This window comes from Panulirus ornatus, chromosome 4, assembly GCF_036320965.1.
Source record: "Panulirus ornatus isolate Po-2019 chromosome 4, ASM3632096v1, whole genome shotgun sequence".
NCBI classification, from domain to species: domain Eukaryota; kingdom Metazoa; phylum Arthropoda; class Malacostraca; order Decapoda; family Palinuridae; genus Panulirus; species Panulirus ornatus.
This window is the reverse complement of record NC_092227.1, coordinates 75,754,012-75,776,393: the sequence shown is the minus strand read 5'-3', so window position 1 is coordinate 75,776,393 and position 22,382 is coordinate 75,754,012. Positions and strand designations below refer to the sequence as shown.

Below are 22,382 nucleotides of genomic sequence, written 5' to 3'. Positions count from 1 at the left end.
AATATGTGCCATGAGCGGACGGCGTGTGTGCGAAGTGTAGGGTGTGGTGACACGAGAGATGTCAAAGTAAGCAAGAGGGCAGGTGCTTCTGTGTCGTCCATAAAGAGTAGGAGTAAGATTCTGCAAGAAAGGGCAGCGCCCTTTCAAACTCTACCTAACAGGATCCCGCCTCCGATCCAAACTACATTCTCACTCCTCAACTCCTCGTGCCTTCCCTCCCAATTTCATATGCTGGCGGTGCTACCGATGACGAGAGCTGAAATATACACGAGGTATCCCATGTGATATGTGGATATTATAACATTTTCAGCAGCGAACATGACATCTACAGCCTCCCAATGCATAACACCCACAGCCCCCCTGGCATAACACCCACAGCCTCCCATGCATGACATACATACACAACTCCTCCCGTCTCACAACTTCCCACCTTCCTCACCCAACAACAGCCCTCAAGTTTCAGAGTTTACTGCACATTCACACAATCCCACACGCTCTAGAATATCCAGCACGTCCCAGACCCTCCTTCACATCCCAGAACCTCTCATACGTCCCAGAACCTCCTGCACATCCCAGAGCCTTCTGCACGTTCAAGAACACACACATAGACCATCAACGAACAGCATGTGGCAGAACCTGCCTCACGACCCACAGCCACCACCAGCATGCCATGAAACCCTCTGCAGGAGAAACTCCTGTGTGTACCATAACCTTCTGTCTGACCTAAACCCACCCGCATATGCCAGAACCCCTACACCTGCCTGCACCTTCGGCAAGTCCCAGACTCTCCCACAATGCTCCACAACTTCCCTCCTCCAACCCCCTCCCACAATCTTCCTTAGGTCCCACAGCCTCGCACACCAGACAGGATGGCCCACATATACCGACAACCTCCCCACAACACCCACCTAACACTCTCCCTACACTGCATCTTCCCCACACTACCCAACTACCAGCCATCACACACTACCCACCTACAAGCCATCCACACCGTCTATCTAACACTCAAATCCTCCCCAACTGTATCCACCCCACGCCATCCACCTTAACAACCTCCCCAAACTGTACCCTCCCCACGCCACCCAGCTTACAACCTCCACACACTGTCTCTACCACGCAACCTACCTCACAACACCCCAGACCCTCCCATACTTCACAACTTCCCCATTTCCACAACTTCTAGAGAGACTTACAAGTGACGTTGAGAGTGACTGAGGCGGAGCGCGGCTGGAGCAGGGCTGTGTGATGGGCGTGGTGAGGCGTGGGCGTCTGGGCGTGACAGGTGAGGATGGCTCCCTGCATCTCCCTGCTGGCCACAACCACCAGCGTCGCCTCCACCCTCCTGCCTCCTGCACAGAACATGACACACTCAGGTATGTAGGGTACCAGCTCCTGAACAGTATGACACACTCAGGTATATAGACTACTGGCTCCTGGACAATATAAGGCCTAGTCAGGTCTAAACTAATGGTTCTTGGACAGTTCATGACACAGTCAGCTATACAGACTACTGGCTACTTGAACAGTTCATGGCACAGTCAGCTATATAGACTACTAGCAACTGGACTGTACGTGACACAATCAGGTATTCAGATAAGCTACTGGCTTCTGGACTATTCATGGCAAGCACAGGTGCAAGTTCAGAGGCATACTCTTTCAGCACACGGGGATGGATGCCACCAATTGGACCACAAGCCTGGCTTGTGTCCTGAGAAAGGAGCGCTTTTTAGCATAGTCCGAAAACAGATTGCGGGGAGGGGCATAGGAGGAGCCTTAGGGGATGAGGGAATGTTAGAATCATCCAAGGTGGAGTTAGAGAAACGGGAAACTGGAGAGGTAGAGTTACCTGTGGAGGAGTGCGCATGGTGGAGTTACCTGTGGTGGGGTGAGTGGAGGAGGTGGTGACCTGGTTGGGGAGGCGGGAGCCCCGCCACCACCAAGTTACCATGGGAGGCGGGCGCCCCCCGACGCTGCGACAGATGACCCGGACCCGCGCGTTCTCCGTCAAAGGCCCGAGCTGACCCACGACGCTCACGCCGCCCCACACCACCACGGGAGGACCCGGCGGCACTGGCGGAACGAACAAATGACCAACTCACTCGGCCGTCCCACTTCAATGATGTGTGTACGAGTCGACCTCTCCATCCTTTGTACTCGCCTCCTGTTCAACTTTCAGTCTATGTAAAGGTATATCATTACATTCATATAGGTGTCAATGTACACACACACACACACACACACACACACACACACACACACACACACACACACACACATATGAGGCCCCACGAGGGTAAAACCCCCTCTCCGTTCAACACAAACATATGGATGATTTCCCGAATGATTGTTGTAAATCATGAGATAATCAAGAAGTGTCCAAGATTGCTGAGACCTACAATAAGACGATCGAGAAGCGTCCAGGATTACCATGACCTACAATTAGACAAGTCCCACAGTACCGATCACATGCACAGATGATGAAGGCCAACATGACCAAATGCTAAATAATGAAGATGGGATTGTGGAAGGGGACTGTTATGGCTGTCATCCTGCATGAGACAAATTACAGACACGCGTGGGAGAGGGACTTAAAATCACGGGCGCAGTAACCCTAGTCAGTCGCTCGAACACCCACACTGAAGTTTTCCACGCAAACCGTACGTTGGTGGACACCAGGATCGCAATCGACCACATGGACACGGAGAATACCCAGACAGTCACAACACACACTGTGGCACGCATCCGTGGTGTGGTGGTCACCACACCTGAGGTGACGCACACCGTACTGACATAGCGCTACGGACGGTGTCCACCTGAAATATAAGAGACAAGTTACAAGGAAGACGTTCATCATCGTGAATTGTCCTAGACGGAGAGAGAGAGAGAGAGAGAGAGAGAGAGAGAGAGAGAGAGAGAGAGAGAGAGAGAGAGAGAGAGAGAGAGAGAGAGAGAATATATATATATATATATATATATATATATATATATATATATATATATATATATATATATATATATATATATATATATATTATCCCTGGGGATAGGGGAGAAAGAATACTTCCCACGTATTTCCTGCGTGTCGTAGAAGGCGACTAAAAGGGGAGGGAGCGGGGGGCTGGAAATCCTCCCCTCCCATTTTAATCTTTCCAGAAGGAACAGAGAAGGGGGCCAAGTGAGGATGTTCCCTCTGAGCCTCAGGCCTCTTTTCTTAGCGCTACCTCGCTGACGCGGGAAATGGCGAATATGTATGAAAAAAAAAAAAAAAAAATATATATATATATATATATATATATATATATATATATATATATATATATATATATATATATATATATATATATATACATGAAGACGTCTGTTAAGTTTAAAGAACGATTTGGTATAATGTCAATAATTGTAGTTTTTCTTTCGTTAACAGAAAAAAAAAAAAAAAAATCGATCACAGAAAGAAGCCAAATAAGAAAGAACTTAATAAAAAACACGTGAAAAGATATTTCTGTACCGACGGAGTGGTGAGTGTAGGGGAGAAGATAAGCGAATGAACTATGAGTACATAGAAAGCAATATACCTTCATAAAGTTAAGATTTGCGCTCCCGCGAGAGTAGAACTTCCTCCCTGTATTGCATGGACAGAAAATTACTCGGTGACGCAAGTGGGTGATAACACTCACTAGAGCAGTCAGCCACTTTCATAACGACGCTGACTTCATAGATGCATCTGGCTCAGGGTAGACGGTCCGCCAGGCTCTCACCTGGATATCCGTATACCAGAGGCTGCTACCTAAGAGGTGTGGTGATGGAGGAGAGGACAGTAGAGAGATGAGCAGGGTAGGGCAAACCTGGGGTTGAGAGGGTGGGGAACAACACATATGGACGGACGGAGGACGTGTGGAAGAGGCCAGGGCACAAGCGACACAAACTGTGTTGTGTTGTGGCGTTGCTGTAGCCAGTGACCGTGTTGCTTTCCCCGGGGATGCAAGAACACGTTGGGTTGTGAGGTCTGGCGAGCCTGTGATGTGTTGTCATGTATTACTCTCGTGTGTCAGACACGTCAGTGACAATGTCCCACACGGTGGAGCAAATACGTAGCTACGATGATCATCTTCCATACGAAAATCTGACTTACCACTCACTCGCTGTCTCTGTTACCACCTCAGTCTGTGGTGACTGTCTCTATCCAGACAAATTCTGTGGTGGCATAGACACTGGACACGTCATATACTGCTGGACTCTGTGGCGCTGGCTGCGTTTGCCAGAATCCTCACAAGCGAAGACCTGAGGATTTCAATACCTTTTATTTTTTTTTCTCTCTCGCTCTTTAAGTTGGGTTTCTTAAGCTGAGATTAACGTGGTCGCCTCTCATTCTCTCTCTCTCTCTCTCTCTCTCTCTCTCTCTCTCTCTCTCTCTCTCTGTCTCTCTCTCTCTCTCTCTCTCTCTCTCTCTCTCTCTCTCTCTCTCTCTCTCTCTCTCTCTCTCTCTCTCTCTCTGTGCCAAAGACAAAGGTTGGGATAAACACCCAGTGTATGTGTGTATCCCCTGTATGTGTACTTCCTGAGTGTGAGTATACTCCGTATGTGTGTACCTCCTGAGCGTGCGTATACCCTGTATGTGTACAGATCAATACATTCACCTCCACAACATCATTCCTGAGATCATAGCTCTCCTTTGACGTTGTAGCTGAGGCGGTGTTACATCGGTCAACATCTCTCGCTCGGAAACAGTAAACTAACAGAGAACGTCACTCCCTCCACCTCCCTGAAACCACGGGCCTCTACTGCTGCAGGAACCCAAGGTGTGGGAGGGACACATCAATGCAGTGATTCATTTCCATGCAGGACGATGGTTATTTCTCGATAGACAAGGTTCTGGCACGGTACTTTCTGTACGAGTGAGGCTATGGTGGCCAGTTGAGTTTACAGAGATCTGTCTATGGATACGGAATAAAAAATGTAGCCAGGGTGTTGCTCCACCGAGGCTTCAGTTGATGGAGCAGCCACAAGCTGTCGCAGATTCACGGTAAAAAGTTTCACCTTTTCCACAAGTGGTGAGCCACGAGTCGCACTGGGCTCATGTTCGAGTCCCGGACCAGGTCGCTGCCTCACAGTCGTCATCTTCTACTTTAGGTTTGGTCGATAAGCGGATGTCTGGCGTAAGCATGGGTGTGTGAGTACTATTTGCGTGTTACGCAGAGAGAAAGTATTTCACGTTCCTGTTTCCTCGTCTCTTAATCTCGTATACTTGCGTATTCACACACATCCTCAAGCCTCAGCCAGGTTACTCACTTATCGACCAGCTCCGGGGGAGGAGGATAAACGGCTGCATTGACTGTGGGCCGACTGCCGTACCTAGGATTCGAACCCGGGCGTGAATCATGGTCAGCGACGTTAACCATGACACCACAAAAGCCCGTATACACAGAGGGAGTTCTACACCTGTTGGACCCCCACGTCTTGAACATTCTCCACTGGTGTCTGTATTTACTGTTTCAGAGTTCAGTCCACTCCGTTCGGCTTCTATTCATCAACATCATTTTTTCTTTTTACAAATTTCCTGGTCAATATCATGTTACGGCATCTGGCTGTCCTGCCCCTAGATCTTAGGGAGAACTGTTCACTGTCCACGTCATCAGTCCGGTTTAAAAGCTAAATGAAAGTTGACTTCATGTCACCCATCCCTCACGCCTCCTGTCTTCCACTGTAGGCACATCTAAGGCACCTACCTTTTCCCTGCAACTTTCCTATCTTTGTTCTGATAACACACCTTTGTTGCCCTCCCCTGGACTTTCTCCGTCAGTTCTCTGAGGTTTCTTAAAGTGCGGTGACCAAACTTGAGAAGCACATTCTAGTTGCAGTCTTATGCACGACGTGGAGAGTTTGCCCAACATTTCCTCATCCACACACACACACACACACACACACACACAGTGTGTGTGTGTGTGTGTGTGTGTGTGTGTGTGTGTGTTTGTGTACCCACAAAGGAGTAAAGACATGGTACATAATTACCACGTTAAGAGACGGGACAACACGGGTGTACACCTCTCTCCCCGTAACGTACGAACTCACAAATATGAGTTGCACACACACACACACACACACACACACACACGGTCATCATCCATACACAGTCCAGGACAAAAACTCCCGCCCAACACAACTCCAAAATCCAACTCCTTCTAGACAGCTGACCACAACCTACCAGTCACAAGTCCCCCCTCCCCAACCCTGCTGCAGATACGAGGGTTGCGAGGCTCGGTGTGTGTGTGTGTGTGTGTGTGTGTGTGTGTGTGTGTGGTGTGCGGCGGACCGACACTGTGTAATGAGCTTACCCCATACCAGGGCTTCTCTTGTTGCTGCTTCTGCTGCCTCTGGTCAACTGTGTGTGTGTGTGTGTGTGTGTGTGTGTGTGTGTGTGTGTGTGTGGCTAAGGGAGGGGATTGGCACCAACCACTTGACAGCAGTTCATACGTTTAAGAACGATGTTGGTTTTTAGAGAGAGAGAGAGAGAGAGAGAGAGAGAGAGAGAGAGAGAGAGAGAGAGAGAGAGAGAGAGAGAGAGAGAGAGAGAGAGAGAGAGAGTATGTACCTGCCTACGACGAGATGTAGCTAACATGGAAGGATGGACTCACAGACGACGGTGAGGTTGACCGCGTTCGTGGTGGAGGGGGAGAGGCGGTAGTCGATCCTGCAGGTGTACAGACCCTGGTCGCTAGCGAGGGTGGACTCCAGCACGAGTGTGGGCGGGCTGGACAGGGTGGTGAAGAGGGCCCGCTCGCCCAGCACCTTCTGGTCGACCCAGTGGTCGCCCGCGTCGAAGTCCCCTACCCGGGCGTCGTAGCTGTGGGCGGGAAGAAGGGCGTTCAGGTCAGAGATATGATGCATGAAGGAGTGATCTACGAAAGGTGACCATAGAAAAAAAAATCCCACGAGATATACAATTTTAACTGAATTACTCAACTATATCCAGAAAAATGTTACGAAATCATTGAATTCTGGAAGAAAAAGAGCCATCAATATTGCCTTAGGAAAATAGTGAAGGGATTTACGAGTGAGTCTTTACAGTGTCATAGACTATGGGAAGTGAAATAAACGTGGTACGAACTTCCCATGATGTCCCCACGATGTGCACCTGTGCCCCTCAGGCAGCCAGCTAGCCTGGCCGCCTCTCCCGTGAGCTTAATGATGCCAAGCTCCTCAAGAGAAATGAGTTGGCACTTCCTGAAAGCATGTCCCAGAAGGAGGACCTGGTGAATCTTATACCACGTTCCACTGAAGATATGTATACAATGAATCAAGAGACTAATGTATGGAAGTGTTATTCAAACACGAAGTGAGCGTTTACATCAATGGATTTACAACAAAGATTTGTGGACTTACGGTGAAAATATTTCTTCATGTATACAGAAATGTAAAACATTTACTCAAGAAAGGTTTTGGGGAAAAACAAAATAAGTCCAATCACAGCATTTTTAAGAGTTCAGGATATATGATACAGTACCAACTTTATGTTATGATTCTCACAATCTGTTCCCGTGTGACAGTTAGCTAGCGTTCCTGACCTTAACGTAATCATGGGGCCGCCCAGGGTCGAGCGAAAAGGTTCGAATCCTGGTTGCGGCAGTAGGTCCACAGCGAACCTAGCTGTTCATCCATCTCTTGGATCTGGTCGAGAAAATGGGTACCTGGCTCAGGCTAGGGCATGTACATACATATAGTGTTAAATGGGATGGCCTTCATTAGGGCCTCAGTAGCCTATACCGTCAGAGATAACATGTAAAAAAAAAAAAAAGTGGAGCAGAGTATTGTGTACATATGTGTTTGGACGTCGGAGTGGAGGGAAATCCGCGTGGCGATTGAAATCTTATACATAAGGGTGTGATGGCTTCCCTCAGATTCACTGAGGCTCACGTGCCACCAGCCCGCGAGTCTGTCGCGAACACCAGAACTCCCAGCGAGGGATCATCTCTTCTCAACAACTCATCGTCGTCATCATAACTCTCGCTCCGCTATCTTCTGAGGCGTAGCCGCCCAAGGCTCTCATCAGCACTGAGCTACAGACGACAACAAAGACCCGGTAACTGCTCAAGAGACTAACAAACAGACAGTGGGAGGGTGAGGGAACAGTGCTTAGGGCTGGTCAGTGGGAAGTGGGGAAACAGTACTTGGGAAAATAATGGAGAGCTACTGCATATGTTTAGAGGAAAAGGAATATATGAGTCACATGTATACACGAGATAGACTGGAAAGAAGGGAAAATAGTCCAACTCACACGTGGATGCCATACATTCTGGAGAAGTCAGTGGAGGAAACGGGGACAAGAAATGTGTCTGGACGGGTGTTCACAAAGAGAAGTTGAGGGAGTGACGGGAATAAATGGCAGGTTAATGTGAAGTGTGGGTGGCGAGGCTGATGTCCATGGGGGCCAGGCTATCTCTTTCTCTGCCCCTCTGGGCCGCTGGGGCGTCAAGGAGGAATCAGGGACTCGAAGAGGTCCTTGACGATCGAGTGGAGGGCTCCGTGTGGGAGAGGGGAGGTGGGAGAGAGAGAGAGAGAGAGAGAGAGAGAGAGAGAGAGAGAGAGAGAGAGAGAGAGAGAGAGAGAGAGAGAGAGAATGGCAGCAACTGGAGATGGTGGACGTGGACACCCTGGTGGTGGTGGTGGGGACGGGCCCCCGGCCTCCTGAGGGTGCTGGTGGAGTAAGACAAGTGGGAAGGCGAAGAACGGGAGAGAATCTGGGAGATCTGTGTGAGAATGATCTTGAAGTATATAGTGAGGTGAAGGTTGAGGTATATAGCAAGTAGGTCCGACCTCTGTATATCACATGTACACCTGTGTGTGTATCACATGTACACCTGTGTGTGTATCACATGTACACGCGTGCAAACATTCATCCACATATGCATACATGTACAAACACATTCATAAACAAATCTACGCACGTACACAAATTTAGTGCATACATCCACACATGTACGCACATGCGCACACATCCACGCATGTAGACAAGTGAACACACGTAAATAAATAAATGAATAAATGAATAATAATGAACGGTTTATTGAATTCAGGCAGGCATTCGGCTAACATTATACAGATGAGAAATCACATAATTAAGGGTCATAATATCAACTAGTAAAGACCTCCGTGGTGTAGCGGTTAGCGTTGCCAACGGAATGGGTTCGAATCCTGGTCGCAGCAGCCGGTCCACAGATCACCCAGGTGTTCATCCTCCCCGAGACGTTGATCGATAAAATGGGTACGTGGCATAAGCTAGGACGTGTGTGTGTGTGTGTGTGTGTGTGTGTGTGTGTGTGTGTGTGTGTGTGTGTGTGTGTGTGTGTGTGTGTGCATGTGTGTGTGTGCGTGCGTGTGTGTGTGTGTGTGTGTGTGTGTGTGTAAGCATACATACATAAGAGTGAAGGTATATATATATATATATATATATATATATATATATATATATATATATATATATATATATATATATATATATGGCTCAGAGACGGAGCAACAAGAGCGCAATACTCTCTCCCCGTAACACACAAGTAGTAATGCCAGACAGCAATCACAACTCGACCATCTAGTAAGAGAGGAAGATGAGACGCGCGGAGAGGGGGTGATGATGCCAGGCTATGGCTATGGTCTCACAAGGAGGGGGCAACCTGTTGGAAGCTACATACAGGTGAGAGAGGGGGTTTACTGTGGTTGAGGTAGACCTCAAGTCGCCGCCAGAACACAAAGATAAAGAGATCTCGAAAGGGATTTGAGGAGGTTACCCTGTACACTTATTGTCAAGATGGAACCTCGCGTACACGTCGGAAGATATTCATAAAAAAAAAAGGCACTCACAGCAGTCAGTCATCAGACCTTAATTCTAGTGATGTATCGCTCTCTTTGACCCGAGTCTGCTAAGAAGACATTGACTTATTGGAGAAAGCCTGGCGGCGAACGACAAGTAACTGCACCTGAAGGTAAGGCAACGGAGGTACAGGGAGAGGACGGCAGCCAGGGAGCTCCTCACCGTAGGAAAGAGGCGGAGGAGACGAGACATTACATGATCACGACTTTTTCCAAGTGTCTCAGTCGACTTTACGACGTCGATACTTGTGGTGCTGCTTGATGTGAATAATGACTACCACATGTGAGGGATTGGTGGAGGGAGGGAACAAGGGAGGAGAATGATGAGAGCAAGCAACGGCAAACAGTTCAGCATATCATATTACGACAGATATAAGACAAATCGAAAAAATGTGGCCCATGAGAGTGATAATTTATCATCGCGTACATAAACAAGTAATCAAAATGGGTAATAACACACTCAAACATGCTCTCTCTAACACACACACACACACACACACACTCAATGAAATAGTTTAGTAAACAAGATAACTTGTGATATGTGGTGGGCACTGTAGTGGCTTCCTGCGGGAGGCCCTGAGCGGTGGTGGGGGTGTTGTGGTGATGGTGGTGGGGTTGTGAGTGAGCTCGGCCGTGCTGGGGTCCTGTGCAGGCAACCCCCGCCTCTCTAAACACCCGGGGAATATAACACTCTTAACGACTCATTGTTATGGAGTATTATAACGTATAACCTGGGACACATAAGATGTGAAACTTAACTACGTATACTCGCGCGACAATGTTCAAAATGAATTGCATGTATAAGACATTCGCTTAGTAATCATCTCTTCTGATGAACTTTCGACAGTGAACACTGGACTCGACGGTACACGGGTATGATCACTACAGACAACCTTAACATCGTAAGGGGAAAATGTATTACAATGATTGCCTTCTATTTTTCAATTAAGGCCCAGCCTTGATGTGGATCCTTGTCCATAGATGATCTCCAACATACAAAATCAAATAAATTAGAATAAAAATGAAATAAAATGAAATAGAGTAAAATGAAAATTTATGATGATTCTTACAGAACATGAGGGAACTTCACGTGACTTGGGGTGGGAGGAGGGTGAAGGTGTGGAGTATTATTACTCGTAGAAAAGGAGGGGAGGAAGGGGTGCTCCCTGCAGAAAGGGAGGACTGGAGGAAGGGAGGGATGTTACCTCTAGACGGGGAGGGAGGGAAGGAGGGGTGTTACCTGTAGACGGGGAGGGAGGGAGGGGTGATACCTGTAGACGGGGAAAGAAAGGGTGTTACCTGTAGACAGGGAAAGAAGGGTGTTACCTGTAGACAGGGAGGGAAGGGTGTTACCTGTAGACGGGGAGGGAGGGAGGGGTGATACCTGTAGACAGGGAAAGAAGGGTGTTACCTGTAGACAGGGAGGGAAGGGTGTTACCTGTAGACGGGAAGGGAGGGAGGGGTGTTACCTGTAGACGGGGAAGGAAAGGGTGTTACCTGTAGACAGGGAGGGAAGGGTGTTACCTGTAGACAGGGAGGGAAGGGTGTTACCTGTAGACGGGAAGGGAGAGAAGGGTGTTACCTGTAGACGGGGAAGGAAGGGTGTTACCTGTAGACGGGGAGGGAGAGAAGGGTGTTACCTGTAGACGGGGAGGGTGTTGCTGGAGCGGTACCAGAGCACCAGGAGCGCCTCGTCCTCCGGCAGCCTGGGCCTCGGGGGGCAGGGCAGTTCCGCTCGTCCGCCGCTCAACGCCCACACGGACGACACCTCTGCGGCGGAGAGAACCTGAAGTGTTACTGTGAGGACACGCTCTCTCTCTCTCTCTCTCTCTCTCTCTCTCTCTCTCTCTCTCTCTCTCTCTCTCTCTCTCTCTCTCTCTCTCTCTCGACCTCCTCCTTCTGTCAAGCAAGATTCTGACATTCCTCACCTTCTCACGAGTTAACGCTCCTACCTTCCTCCTCTAGGTTTCCCACTACTCCACACACACACACACACACACACACACACACACACGTCTTGCGCAGTGTTACCACTAGTGTTGTCTCTCCCTGACCCTCCTGGTGACCACCTCCCTCTCCCAGCACTGACGTCCGGCTGGTGACGTGTCTCTGTTTTCACTGACCTGCTCGACAGTATCACCGTGGGTCAGAGGACACCGCAAAGTTGGTTATCATCAACGCCCGTTGCTCTCCCTCCCACTTGCGTGTGTGTGTGTGTGTGTGTGTGGGTGGAAGTATGATAACATCTTACGTACCTGATGACACCCGTTTCTGCGCACGGTGCTGCACCCAACTGCCCTAACGATAGTTAATGAATGATAGACACATAGGTAGTTAATGATAAGATAGTAAATAAATGATGAATTATAGACGTATATTATGGTCCCACAGTCTTAGACTGTTACTGGTAGAGTACTTATCCTCCACCACCATTTACAATAAATGTAAATTAATTCCCTGCATTCAGAGGGGATAGAGCCACACTGTGTGTGTGTGTGTGTGTGTGTGTGTGTGTGTATACATACGATCTAACAGGACCCATGGGCGGAGGGAGTGCTGGCCGGGTGGGTGGGTGGGTGGGTGGGTGGTTGGTTGGCTAGCTGGTTAGCTGGCCTCTTGCCTGGTTGAGCTTCAGGCCTACTAACTGCCAAGGTCCAATTCATTAAGGCCGTCAACGTCACCATAAAATGTAACATCTTCTTCATATAGTTCTCTGACCACACACACACACACACACACACACACACACAACACACACACACACGGTCTAGGGTCTAGGGTCAGTGAGAACTAAGGCGACCTCCTCCATCTGTCTCCTGTGCGCCTAGCCATCACCAACCCGGTTACGGATGACTTGTGCACCAAAAGCCTAACTTACCCACGAAATTACTGCATTTACTGTATGATAATTACTGTAATGCAAATCACTCTGACACAGTTCACAACCCTTTGATGCAAATAGGAAAATAAAACATATATATTCTTGGACAGTCATTAAGTGACAAATTGGCAGTTAAATCAGAATGACAGCAGTAGATTGACAGTGACGAAGTCATTAATTTCTGGACGTGACGACGATACAAATTCAGTAACAAACTGTTTGAACTGCCAAAGTGACTTTCACCAGTTGTCAGCTGACACTGTCGCATCTTGTTACAGTAAAGAAGATGAAAGAAATGTTCTCATACAAAGCAACAGCACTAAGAGGACCCCGAACCAATCTGTACACTAGTACTGTACATCTACGGTCCACTGTAGTACAGTATACCAGTACCGTACATGTACGGTCCACTGTACAGCACATTCGTACTGTACATCTACAGTCCACTGAACAGCACACAAGTATGGTACATCTACGTTCCACTGTACATTACACTAATACCATACGTACAGCACACTAGTACTGTGCATCTACTGTCCACTGTACTAGTACTGTACGTCTACGGCCCACTGTACACCCTCCCTCAGTGTAATCACCATCGTGTGGCAACGTGTGGAGGAAAATCACAGTGTTACAGTGTAGCTGGTGATGGCGTGCTACAGTGTAGCTGCTGATGGTTTGCTTTCATTATATGGTCAGCTCAGTGTACGAAGACCCACACCCTACTCTGTCATGCTGTATGCACACTGAAGGAGACAAGACACACTGTCAAAAACAAGTTATCTTACAGATACATATTATTATCATCATAATCATAATGATAATAATAATAGTAATATTTATTTTTATTTATTTTTTTTTATTATACTTTGTCGCTGTCTCCCGCGTTTGCGAGGTAGCGCAAGGAAACAGACGAAAGAAATGGCCCAACCCCCCCCCCCCATACACATGTATATACATACGTCCACACACGCAAATATACATACCTACACAGCTTTCCATGGTTTACCCCAGACGCTTCACATGCCTTGATTCAATCCACTGACAGCACGTCAACCCCGGTATACCACATCGCTCCAATTCACTCTATTCCTTGCCCTCCTTTCACCCTCCTGCATGTTCAGGCCCCGATCACACAAAATCTTTTTCACTCCATCTTTCCACCTCCAATTTGGTCTCCCTCTTCTCCTTGTTCCCTCCACCTCCGACACATATATCCTCTTGGTCAATCTTTCCTCACTCATCCTCTCCATGTGCCCAAACCACTTCAAAACACCCTCTTCTGCTCTCTCAACCACGCTCTTTTTATTTCCACACATCTCTCTTACCCTTACGTTACTCACTCGATCAAACCACCTTACACCACACATTGTCCTCAAACATCTCATTTCCAGCACATCCATCCTCCTGCGCACAACTCTATCCATAGCCCACGCCTCGCAAACCATACAACATTGTTGGAACCACTATTCCTTCAAACATACCCATTTTTGCTTTCCGAGATAATGTTCTCGACTTCCACACATTCTTCAAGGCCCCCAGGATTTTCGCCCCCTCCCCCACCCTATGATCCACTTCCGCTTCCATGGTTCCATCCGCTGCCAGATCCACTCCCAGATATCTAAAACACTTCACTTCCTCCAGTTTTTCTCCATTCAAACTCACCTCCCAATTGACTTGACCCTCAACCCTACTGTACCTAATAACCTTGCTCTTATTCACATTTACTCTTAACTTTCTTCTTCCACACACTTTTCCAAACTCAGTCACCAGCTTCTGCAGTTTCTCACATGAATAATAATAATAATAATAATAATAATAATAATAGTAATAATGATAATAATAATGATAATAATAATAATAATAATAATAATAATAATAATAATAATAATAATGATAATAATAGTAATAATGATAATAATGATAATAATAATAATAATAATAATAATAATAATAATAATAATAATAATAATAATAATAACACTGCCAGTATCAGCTACTACCACTGATGCAAAACTTTAAATCTAGTGAAGCTGAGGATCCAGAGGTCAAGGTATCCCTTCCACTCGGTCAAGTAACCAGATTTGGAGTAATGCGTTTCGGTAATGAATTACAAAGCTTAAGAGAAAGACGAAAAAGCTTAAATATATTATTCACCTACCCTGCTTACCCCACCTCTCCTGTCCCAGTGGTAAATAAATATTCTACCTGCAGACGCACGGATCTCGGGGTAATACTACCGTAAATAAGTTTTAATTTACACGTAAATGTTGTTGGTTGAGTGACCCCAGTGGTGCGGTAAAGTTAATTTTCACTGGAAAAATAAAAAATGGTGAATAATTTACCAGGTCAGTTATCCAGTGTCTCACTTATATCATGAAGTGCCTACAGTTCCATGATACACACACACACACACACACACACACACACATATATATATATATATATATATATATATATATATATATATATATATATATATATATATATATATATATATATATATATATATATATATATATGTAAACCTAGGACCCCTTTATCAAGAGCTTCTGCAGCCCCAAGGATGCGCTACAACCAGTAGCAGGGACTTCTTTGGAGTTAAAGTTCTTTGACGTCTCCCCTACACTACTGACAGCATTTCCGATCACCACAACGTACAATATGATCGCTACACGAAGGAAAGGTGTAGAATGACTGGCCCTCATGATATAAAATCATATTTACTAAATCAAATATGATTCTTTTAACATATATAATATGTCATTTACACAATACCTGAAAGATACTTTAAGATGTTATTTTATATATATATATATATATATACATATATATATATATATATATATATATATATATATATATATATATATATATTATTTATTTATTTATTATACTTTGTCGCTGTCTCCCGCGTTTGCGAGGTAGCGCAAGGAAACAGACGAAAGAAATGCCCCACCCCCCCCCCCATACACATGTATATACATACGTCCACACACGCAAATATACATACCTACACAGCTTTCCATGGTTTACCCCAGACGCTTCACATGCCTTGATTCAATCCACTGACAGCACGTCAACCCCGGTATACCACATCGCTCCAATTCACTCTATTCCTTGCCCTCCTTTCACCCTCCTGCATGTTCAGGCCCCGATCACACAAAATCTTTTTCACTCCATCTTTCCACCTCCAATTTGGTCTCCCTCTTCTCCTCGTTCCCTCCACCTCCGACACATATATCCTCTTGGTCAATCTTTCCTCACTCATTCTCTCCATGTGCCCAAACCACTTCAAAACACCCTCTTCTGCTCTCTCAACCACGCTCTTTTTATTTCCACACATCTCTCTTACCCTTACGTTACTCACTCGATCAAACCACCTCACACCACACATTGTCCTCAAACATCTCATTTCCAGCACATCCATCCTCCTGCGCACAACTCTATCCATAGCCCACGCCTCGCAACCATACAACATTGTTGGAACCACTATTCCTTCAAACATACCCATTTTTGCTTTCCGAGATAATATTCTCGACTTCCACACTTCCTCGCGTGTCGTAGAAAGCGACTAGAGGGGACGGGAGCGGGGGGTCAGAAATCCTCCCCTCCTTGTATTAACTTTCTAAAATGGGAATATATATATATATATATATATATATATATATATATATATATATATATATATATATATATATATATACATATATATATATATATTCCTATGAGTCCACGGGGAAAATGAAACACGAAAAGTTCCCAAGTGCACTTTCGTTTGGTAAACAGGTGATTGTCCAAGACAATTACTTGTTTACCAAATGGCGTCACAGCTAGCACACAAAAATATACATATACACTGAAAAGGTTTTTCAAAAAGTACCAAGTGAAATAAATGTTTGGTGTTAATCAAATAACGCGTCACACGAAATCGAGTTTGGACTAGGATCACGGCCTGGCGTACGGACAGGCAGACAACAGTGAGCTGTAATACACACGGAAACACATCTGACCCGCTCAGCGTGACATGCTGGGCACCACAAGGCTCACTCCTTCATCGTCCATATCAATGATCTAGTGAGAAGTGTCGTCAGTAAAATCTAAACATATTCAGGCGATACGGAAGTTAGAGTCCAGAGAAAATGGGATTATTTGATGATTCAGAGACATAGAAAATGGACTTCCGTGTAGACAAAGCGATACATTTTCTTTTAAGAATGCTGAACACGAATATGTGTAATTTTTGGTAAACCGTAGCTGGATATGCAGGAAGAGAAGGATCTTAGGCATATAGTTCTTAACGAATTAAAGTACGCATACGAAACGTCTAGCAGCGTATGGTAAAGCGAACAGCATGTGTAATTTCATGGCTGGAAATATAAATTGGACTACGCATGACACAACATTCATTGTTTTACACCTCCCGAGTTGGGCAATGATTGAATTATGCTGGACAATAAACTTTATCGTAGACGAAGTAAAATTATAGAGAATACAGAAAAAAAAAGAAAATCACTTAGAAATAAGCTTTGCGAAGAGAGTACATGGAATCCTAGCATAAAATTTCCCCATGTAAGTGCAAGCAGATTCGAAGGAGAATTTAACATAAGGTCTGAATTCTAAATCGTTTTGACAGTATAATTAACAATGATTTCCTCTCATTAGATATTGACAGACTTGCTTTTAGCACTGAAAAAAAAAGACCTAGTGGTCGAATGTCCCAGTATACACAGCCTTTATCTCACATCCAGCCACTCTAAGACGCCGTCGTCCTCACGGGTCTTCGTCTGTCACCTTCTCTCAAATGAGGAATTTCGTATAGTCATTATGAGTACACTGCACACGTACTACTTCCCGCAGCGCATCAGGTGCATCAAGATTTTTGACTCGATCAACAGTTTTAGTTTGTCGTCAACATGAGAAACACCGTCTTAATGAGCTTGATGACTCAGACTAGATAATGTGTTAGGTTATCAATCAAAGATAAAGAAGATAATGAGGTAAGATAGATGATAAAACACCACATGAAGATAATGAAGTAAGATAGATGATAAAACACCACATGAAGAAGATAGAGGTAAGATAGATGATAAAACAAATGAAGATAATGAGGTAAGATAGATGATAAAACACATAAAGAAGATAGAGGTAAGATAGATGATAAAACACCACATGAAGATAATGAAGTAAGATAGATGATAAAACACATAAAGAAGATAGAGGTAACACAGATGATAAAACATCACATGAAGAAGATAATGAAGTAAGATAAAACACATGAAGATGATGATGAGGTAAGATAGATGATAAAACACAACATGAAGAAGATAATGAGGTAAGATAGATAATAAAACACCACATGAAGAAGATAATGAAGTAAGATAGATGATAAAACACCACATGGAGAAGATAATGAGGTAAGATAGATGATAAAACACCACGTGAAGAAGATAATGAAGTAAGATGGATGATAAAACACCACATGGAGAAGATAATGAGGTAAGATAGATAATAAAACACCACATGAAGGAGATAATGAAGTAAGATAGATAATAAAACACCACATGGAGAAGATAATTAGGTAAGAGAGATAATAAAACACCACATGGAGAAGATAATGAGGTAAGATAGATAATAAAACACTAAATGATCATATTCGACTCTAACATGACTCATTTCATTTCGCGTTTCTCGACAGACAGGGTTTAGGTCGATAGACTGAACTCAATCCTCAAGCTATAAGCAGTGTTGAAGCTTGTATGAGGGACGAGTGTAGTGTTGTAGGTTATACGTGCAGGTTGTAAACGAAATCAGTGCTGTAATTCGAATGTGGAATCCGTATTGCAGACTCTATGAGGATTTAAACAAAAGAGCGCGATATGTAGAGTGAATAAAAAAAGGGGGTCAATATGGCAAAGAAATTACATATTGTTTTTCGTATAATGCATCACTGACGATCAGTGACGGAAATCCACGATATTACCTGTTGCTTTAAGGGCACCGTGAGTGAGTTACGTGATATAATTAAGGCTGAGGGCATCACCAGAAACCACTATCAGCAGCTAATAAGGCAGGAGTCATCAGTGAATATCATTACCTGGTGTGGATAATGGTACACTTGAGCGGAAGGTGAGGTATGTTGTCGTGGTGCACCTGATGCCTGGCCCGAGGGAGGAGCGCTTTCTCTCCCCACCTCACCTCAAGGCCGAGGGTAAGATGAGAGAGGGAGGGAGAAAGACGGAAGGGAGGGAAAGAGGAAGAGAGGGTCATTAATTGGGGGGGGGGGGTGTCCATACTGTAATGACCACCACACCAGCTGGCCAACTTCCCCTCCTGATTACCTCCCGGCTTGGGTACAAGAGAGACTTTAAAAAAAAAAATCCCAGTCTGTATCACTCCACACTTCCCTTCCCGGGACCATCGTCATGCCGTGAGTGCACCCGAGGCTTCAACGCATTTACCAGTGTACCACGCGCCCTTCCTCCCACCACCCAGTCTCTGAGGGCGGCCCATGGGAGTCTTCTCCTCACTCGAGCAATGTTATTAGATTTATTGATTCTCAAGGGGCATGTGTGTGTGTGTGTGTGTGTGTGTGTGTGTGTGTGTGTGTGTGGAGGCGGCTCCCCCTTCATTTCTGACCGACCTCGTAGTAACAGGTACATTAAAACCTATAAAGAGCAAGTCTTTAGAGCAGATGTTTGACGTCAATCGACTGTAAAAAAAACAAAACAAACGAAGGTGTAATTCGTGGTGAATGTAAACAAAGAAGCGTGACAGTCTCCTCTCCCATGATTTACCGTTTACGATGTTACAACTAATAATTTCCTCTTGATAATTTGCCTTCAGTGATATCAGGCTGATAATTATTCTCCCTGATGACTTACCATTTACGATGTCAAGCTGGGAGATTCTTTTGAGAATTTCCACTGCTTCCGAATCAAACTGATAATCTCCAGGCCTCGGGGTAATACTGATAATTTTCCTGCCTCAGGGTCATGCTGATAATTTCCCTGCCTCGGGGTTAAACTGATAATTTCCTTGCCTCGGAGTCATACTGATAATTTCCCTGCCTCGGGGTCATACTGATAATTTCCCTGCCTCGGGGTCATACTGATAATTTCCCTGCCTCGGTGTTAAACTGATAATTTCCTTGCCTCGGAGTCATACTGATAATTTCCCTGCCTCGGGGTCATACTGATAATTTCCCTGCCTCGGTGTTAAACTGATAATTTCCTTGCCTCGGAGTCATACTGATAATTTCCCTGCCTCGGGGTCATACTGATAATTTCCCTGCCTCGGTGTTAAACTGATAATTTCCTTGCCTCGGAGTCATACTGATAATTTCCCTGCCTCGGGGTCATACTGATAATTTCCCTGCCTCGGGGTAATACTGATAATTTCCCTGCCTCGGGGTAATACTGATAATTTCCCTGCCTCAAGGTCAAACTGATAATTTCCCTGCCTCAGGGTCAAACTGATAATTTCCCTGCCTTGGAGTCAAACTGATAACTTCTCTCCTTTGGGGTCAAAGTGATAATTTTTCCCTCCATGTAACTGAGCCGGACAATACACATTCTCCGATATCAGCCAATGAATCACCTTTTATGATATCAACCTGATACTTTGACCCTTACGATATCAACCTGATACTTTGACCCTTACGATATCAACCTGATACTTTGACCCTTACGATATCAACCTGATACTTTGACCCTTACGATATTAACCTGATACTTTAACCCTTACGATATCAACCTGATACTTTGACCCTTACGATATCAACCTGATACCTTAACCCTTACGATATCAACCTGATACTTTGACCCTTACGATATCAACCTGATACCTTGACCCTTACGATATCAACCTGATACTTTGACCCTTACGATATCAACCTGATACTTTGACCCTTACGATATCAACCTGATACTTTGTCCCTTACGATATCAACCTGATGATTTATCCCTTACGATATCAACCTGATACTTTAACCCTTACGATATCAGCCTAATAATTTAACCCTTACGATATCAGCCTAATAATTTACCCTTTATCATATTAACCTGGTAATTTACCTCTTAAATAACCAGCCTGATGATTTATCTTCTGCAATATAATCCTAATTATTTGTCTCTATGATATCAGCCTTCGTAATGAACCTTTTTATGATAAGAGCCTGATAATTTACCTTTATGACATCAGCCTGAGAATTCACGTTTTTACGCCATCAGCCAAATAATTTACCTTTTATGATATACGCCTGATCATTTACCTTTTGCGATATCAGCCTGATAATCTATCATCTACGATATCAGCCTGATAATTTATCATCTACGATATCAGCCTGATAATTTATCATCTACGATATCAGCCTGATAATTTATCATCTACGATATCAGCCTGATAATTCATCATCTACGATATCAGCCTGATAATTCATCATGTACGATATCAGCCTGATAATTCATCATCTACGATATCAGCCTGATAATTCATCATGTACGATATCAGCCTGATAATTCATCATCTACGATATCAGCCTGATGATTTAGCATCCACGATATCAGCCTGATAATTTATCCATCATCTGCTATATTAACCTGATAATTTATCCTTTGCGATACTAGCCCTGATAATTTCCTTCAGTAATATGGACAGGATAATTGCATCTATTGCATTATCAACGTAAATAATTGTGTTATATGACACTGGTAATTATCAGCTCTGTCCTTGCAGCACGACGGTACAACCCCTTGTGCACGACGGTACGACCCTTGGGCACGACGATCCGGCCATTAGGGCACGACGGTACGACACTTGAGCACGACGATACGACCCTTGGGGCACGACCCCTTGCGCACGACGATACGACCCCTTGTGCACGACGGTACGACCCTTGGGCACGACGGTACGACACTTGAGCACGACGATACGACCTCTGGCTATGATGGTTTGGTCTTTGACTTGACCCTTTGAGACTCCTGCGCAGGGCTAGACCAGTCGTGCTCAAGAGTTGAATTGTCGTACCCAAGGGATGTAATGTCTTGCTCTCAAGGACTCTCTCTCTCTCTCTCTCTCTCTCTCTCTCTCTCTCTCTCTCTCTCTATATATATATATATATATATATATATATATATATATATATATATATATATATATATATATACTAAAACACTTTTTCGTCGATTCCCGTGCCAGCGTGGTAGCGCCTAGAGCAGGCGAAGAAGAGGCCTCACCCGGATACATCCATTCTCTAGCCGTCATGTGTAACGCACTGAAACCACAGTCACTGATCCACAGGCAGGGCCCCACAGAGCTTTCCAAAATTCCCCCTCCCTCCCCGGCAGCTTCGTATACCCTGGTTCGGTCTATTGATAGCACGCCGTATGACACATCATTCCAATTCACTGTATCCCGTTCCTGCTTTTCACCCTCCTGCACGCTTGCTGTTTCCCGCGTGAGCGAGGAAGCGTCAGGAACAGATGACTGAGCCTTAGGTGGGGGCGGGGGGAAACAGAATCCTTGCTTGGCCTCTTGCTCTGTTTCCTTATTTCGAGAGTAATACATGAGGGGGAAGATCTACAGCTCCCGCTCCCACCCCTCTAGTCGCCTTCTACGACACGCAGAAGAGATCCTCAGACCA

The 22,382-nt window shown here is 45.2% G+C and overlaps 1 protein-coding gene across 1 annotated transcript in view; it reads right to left on the bottom strand.

The window, feature by feature from the left end:
- LOC139764852 (protein turtle homolog A-like) overlaps positions 1 to 22,382 on the bottom strand; it is a 36,018-nt gene that overhangs the window by 11,519 nt on the left and 2,117 nt on the right. The window contains exons 2-5 of the mRNA XM_071691858.1: positions 11,499 to 11,628; positions 6,630 to 6,838; positions 1,876 to 2,070; positions 1,194 to 1,349 (exon numbers count right to left, since the gene is read on the bottom strand). Of these exons, the coding sequence (XP_071547959.1) occupies positions 1,194 to 1,349; positions 1,876 to 2,070; positions 6,630 to 6,838; positions 11,499 to 11,628 (690 nt within the window). The remainder of the gene's footprint in view (positions 1 to 1,193; positions 1,350 to 1,875; positions 2,071 to 6,629; positions 6,839 to 11,498; positions 11,629 to 22,382) is intronic.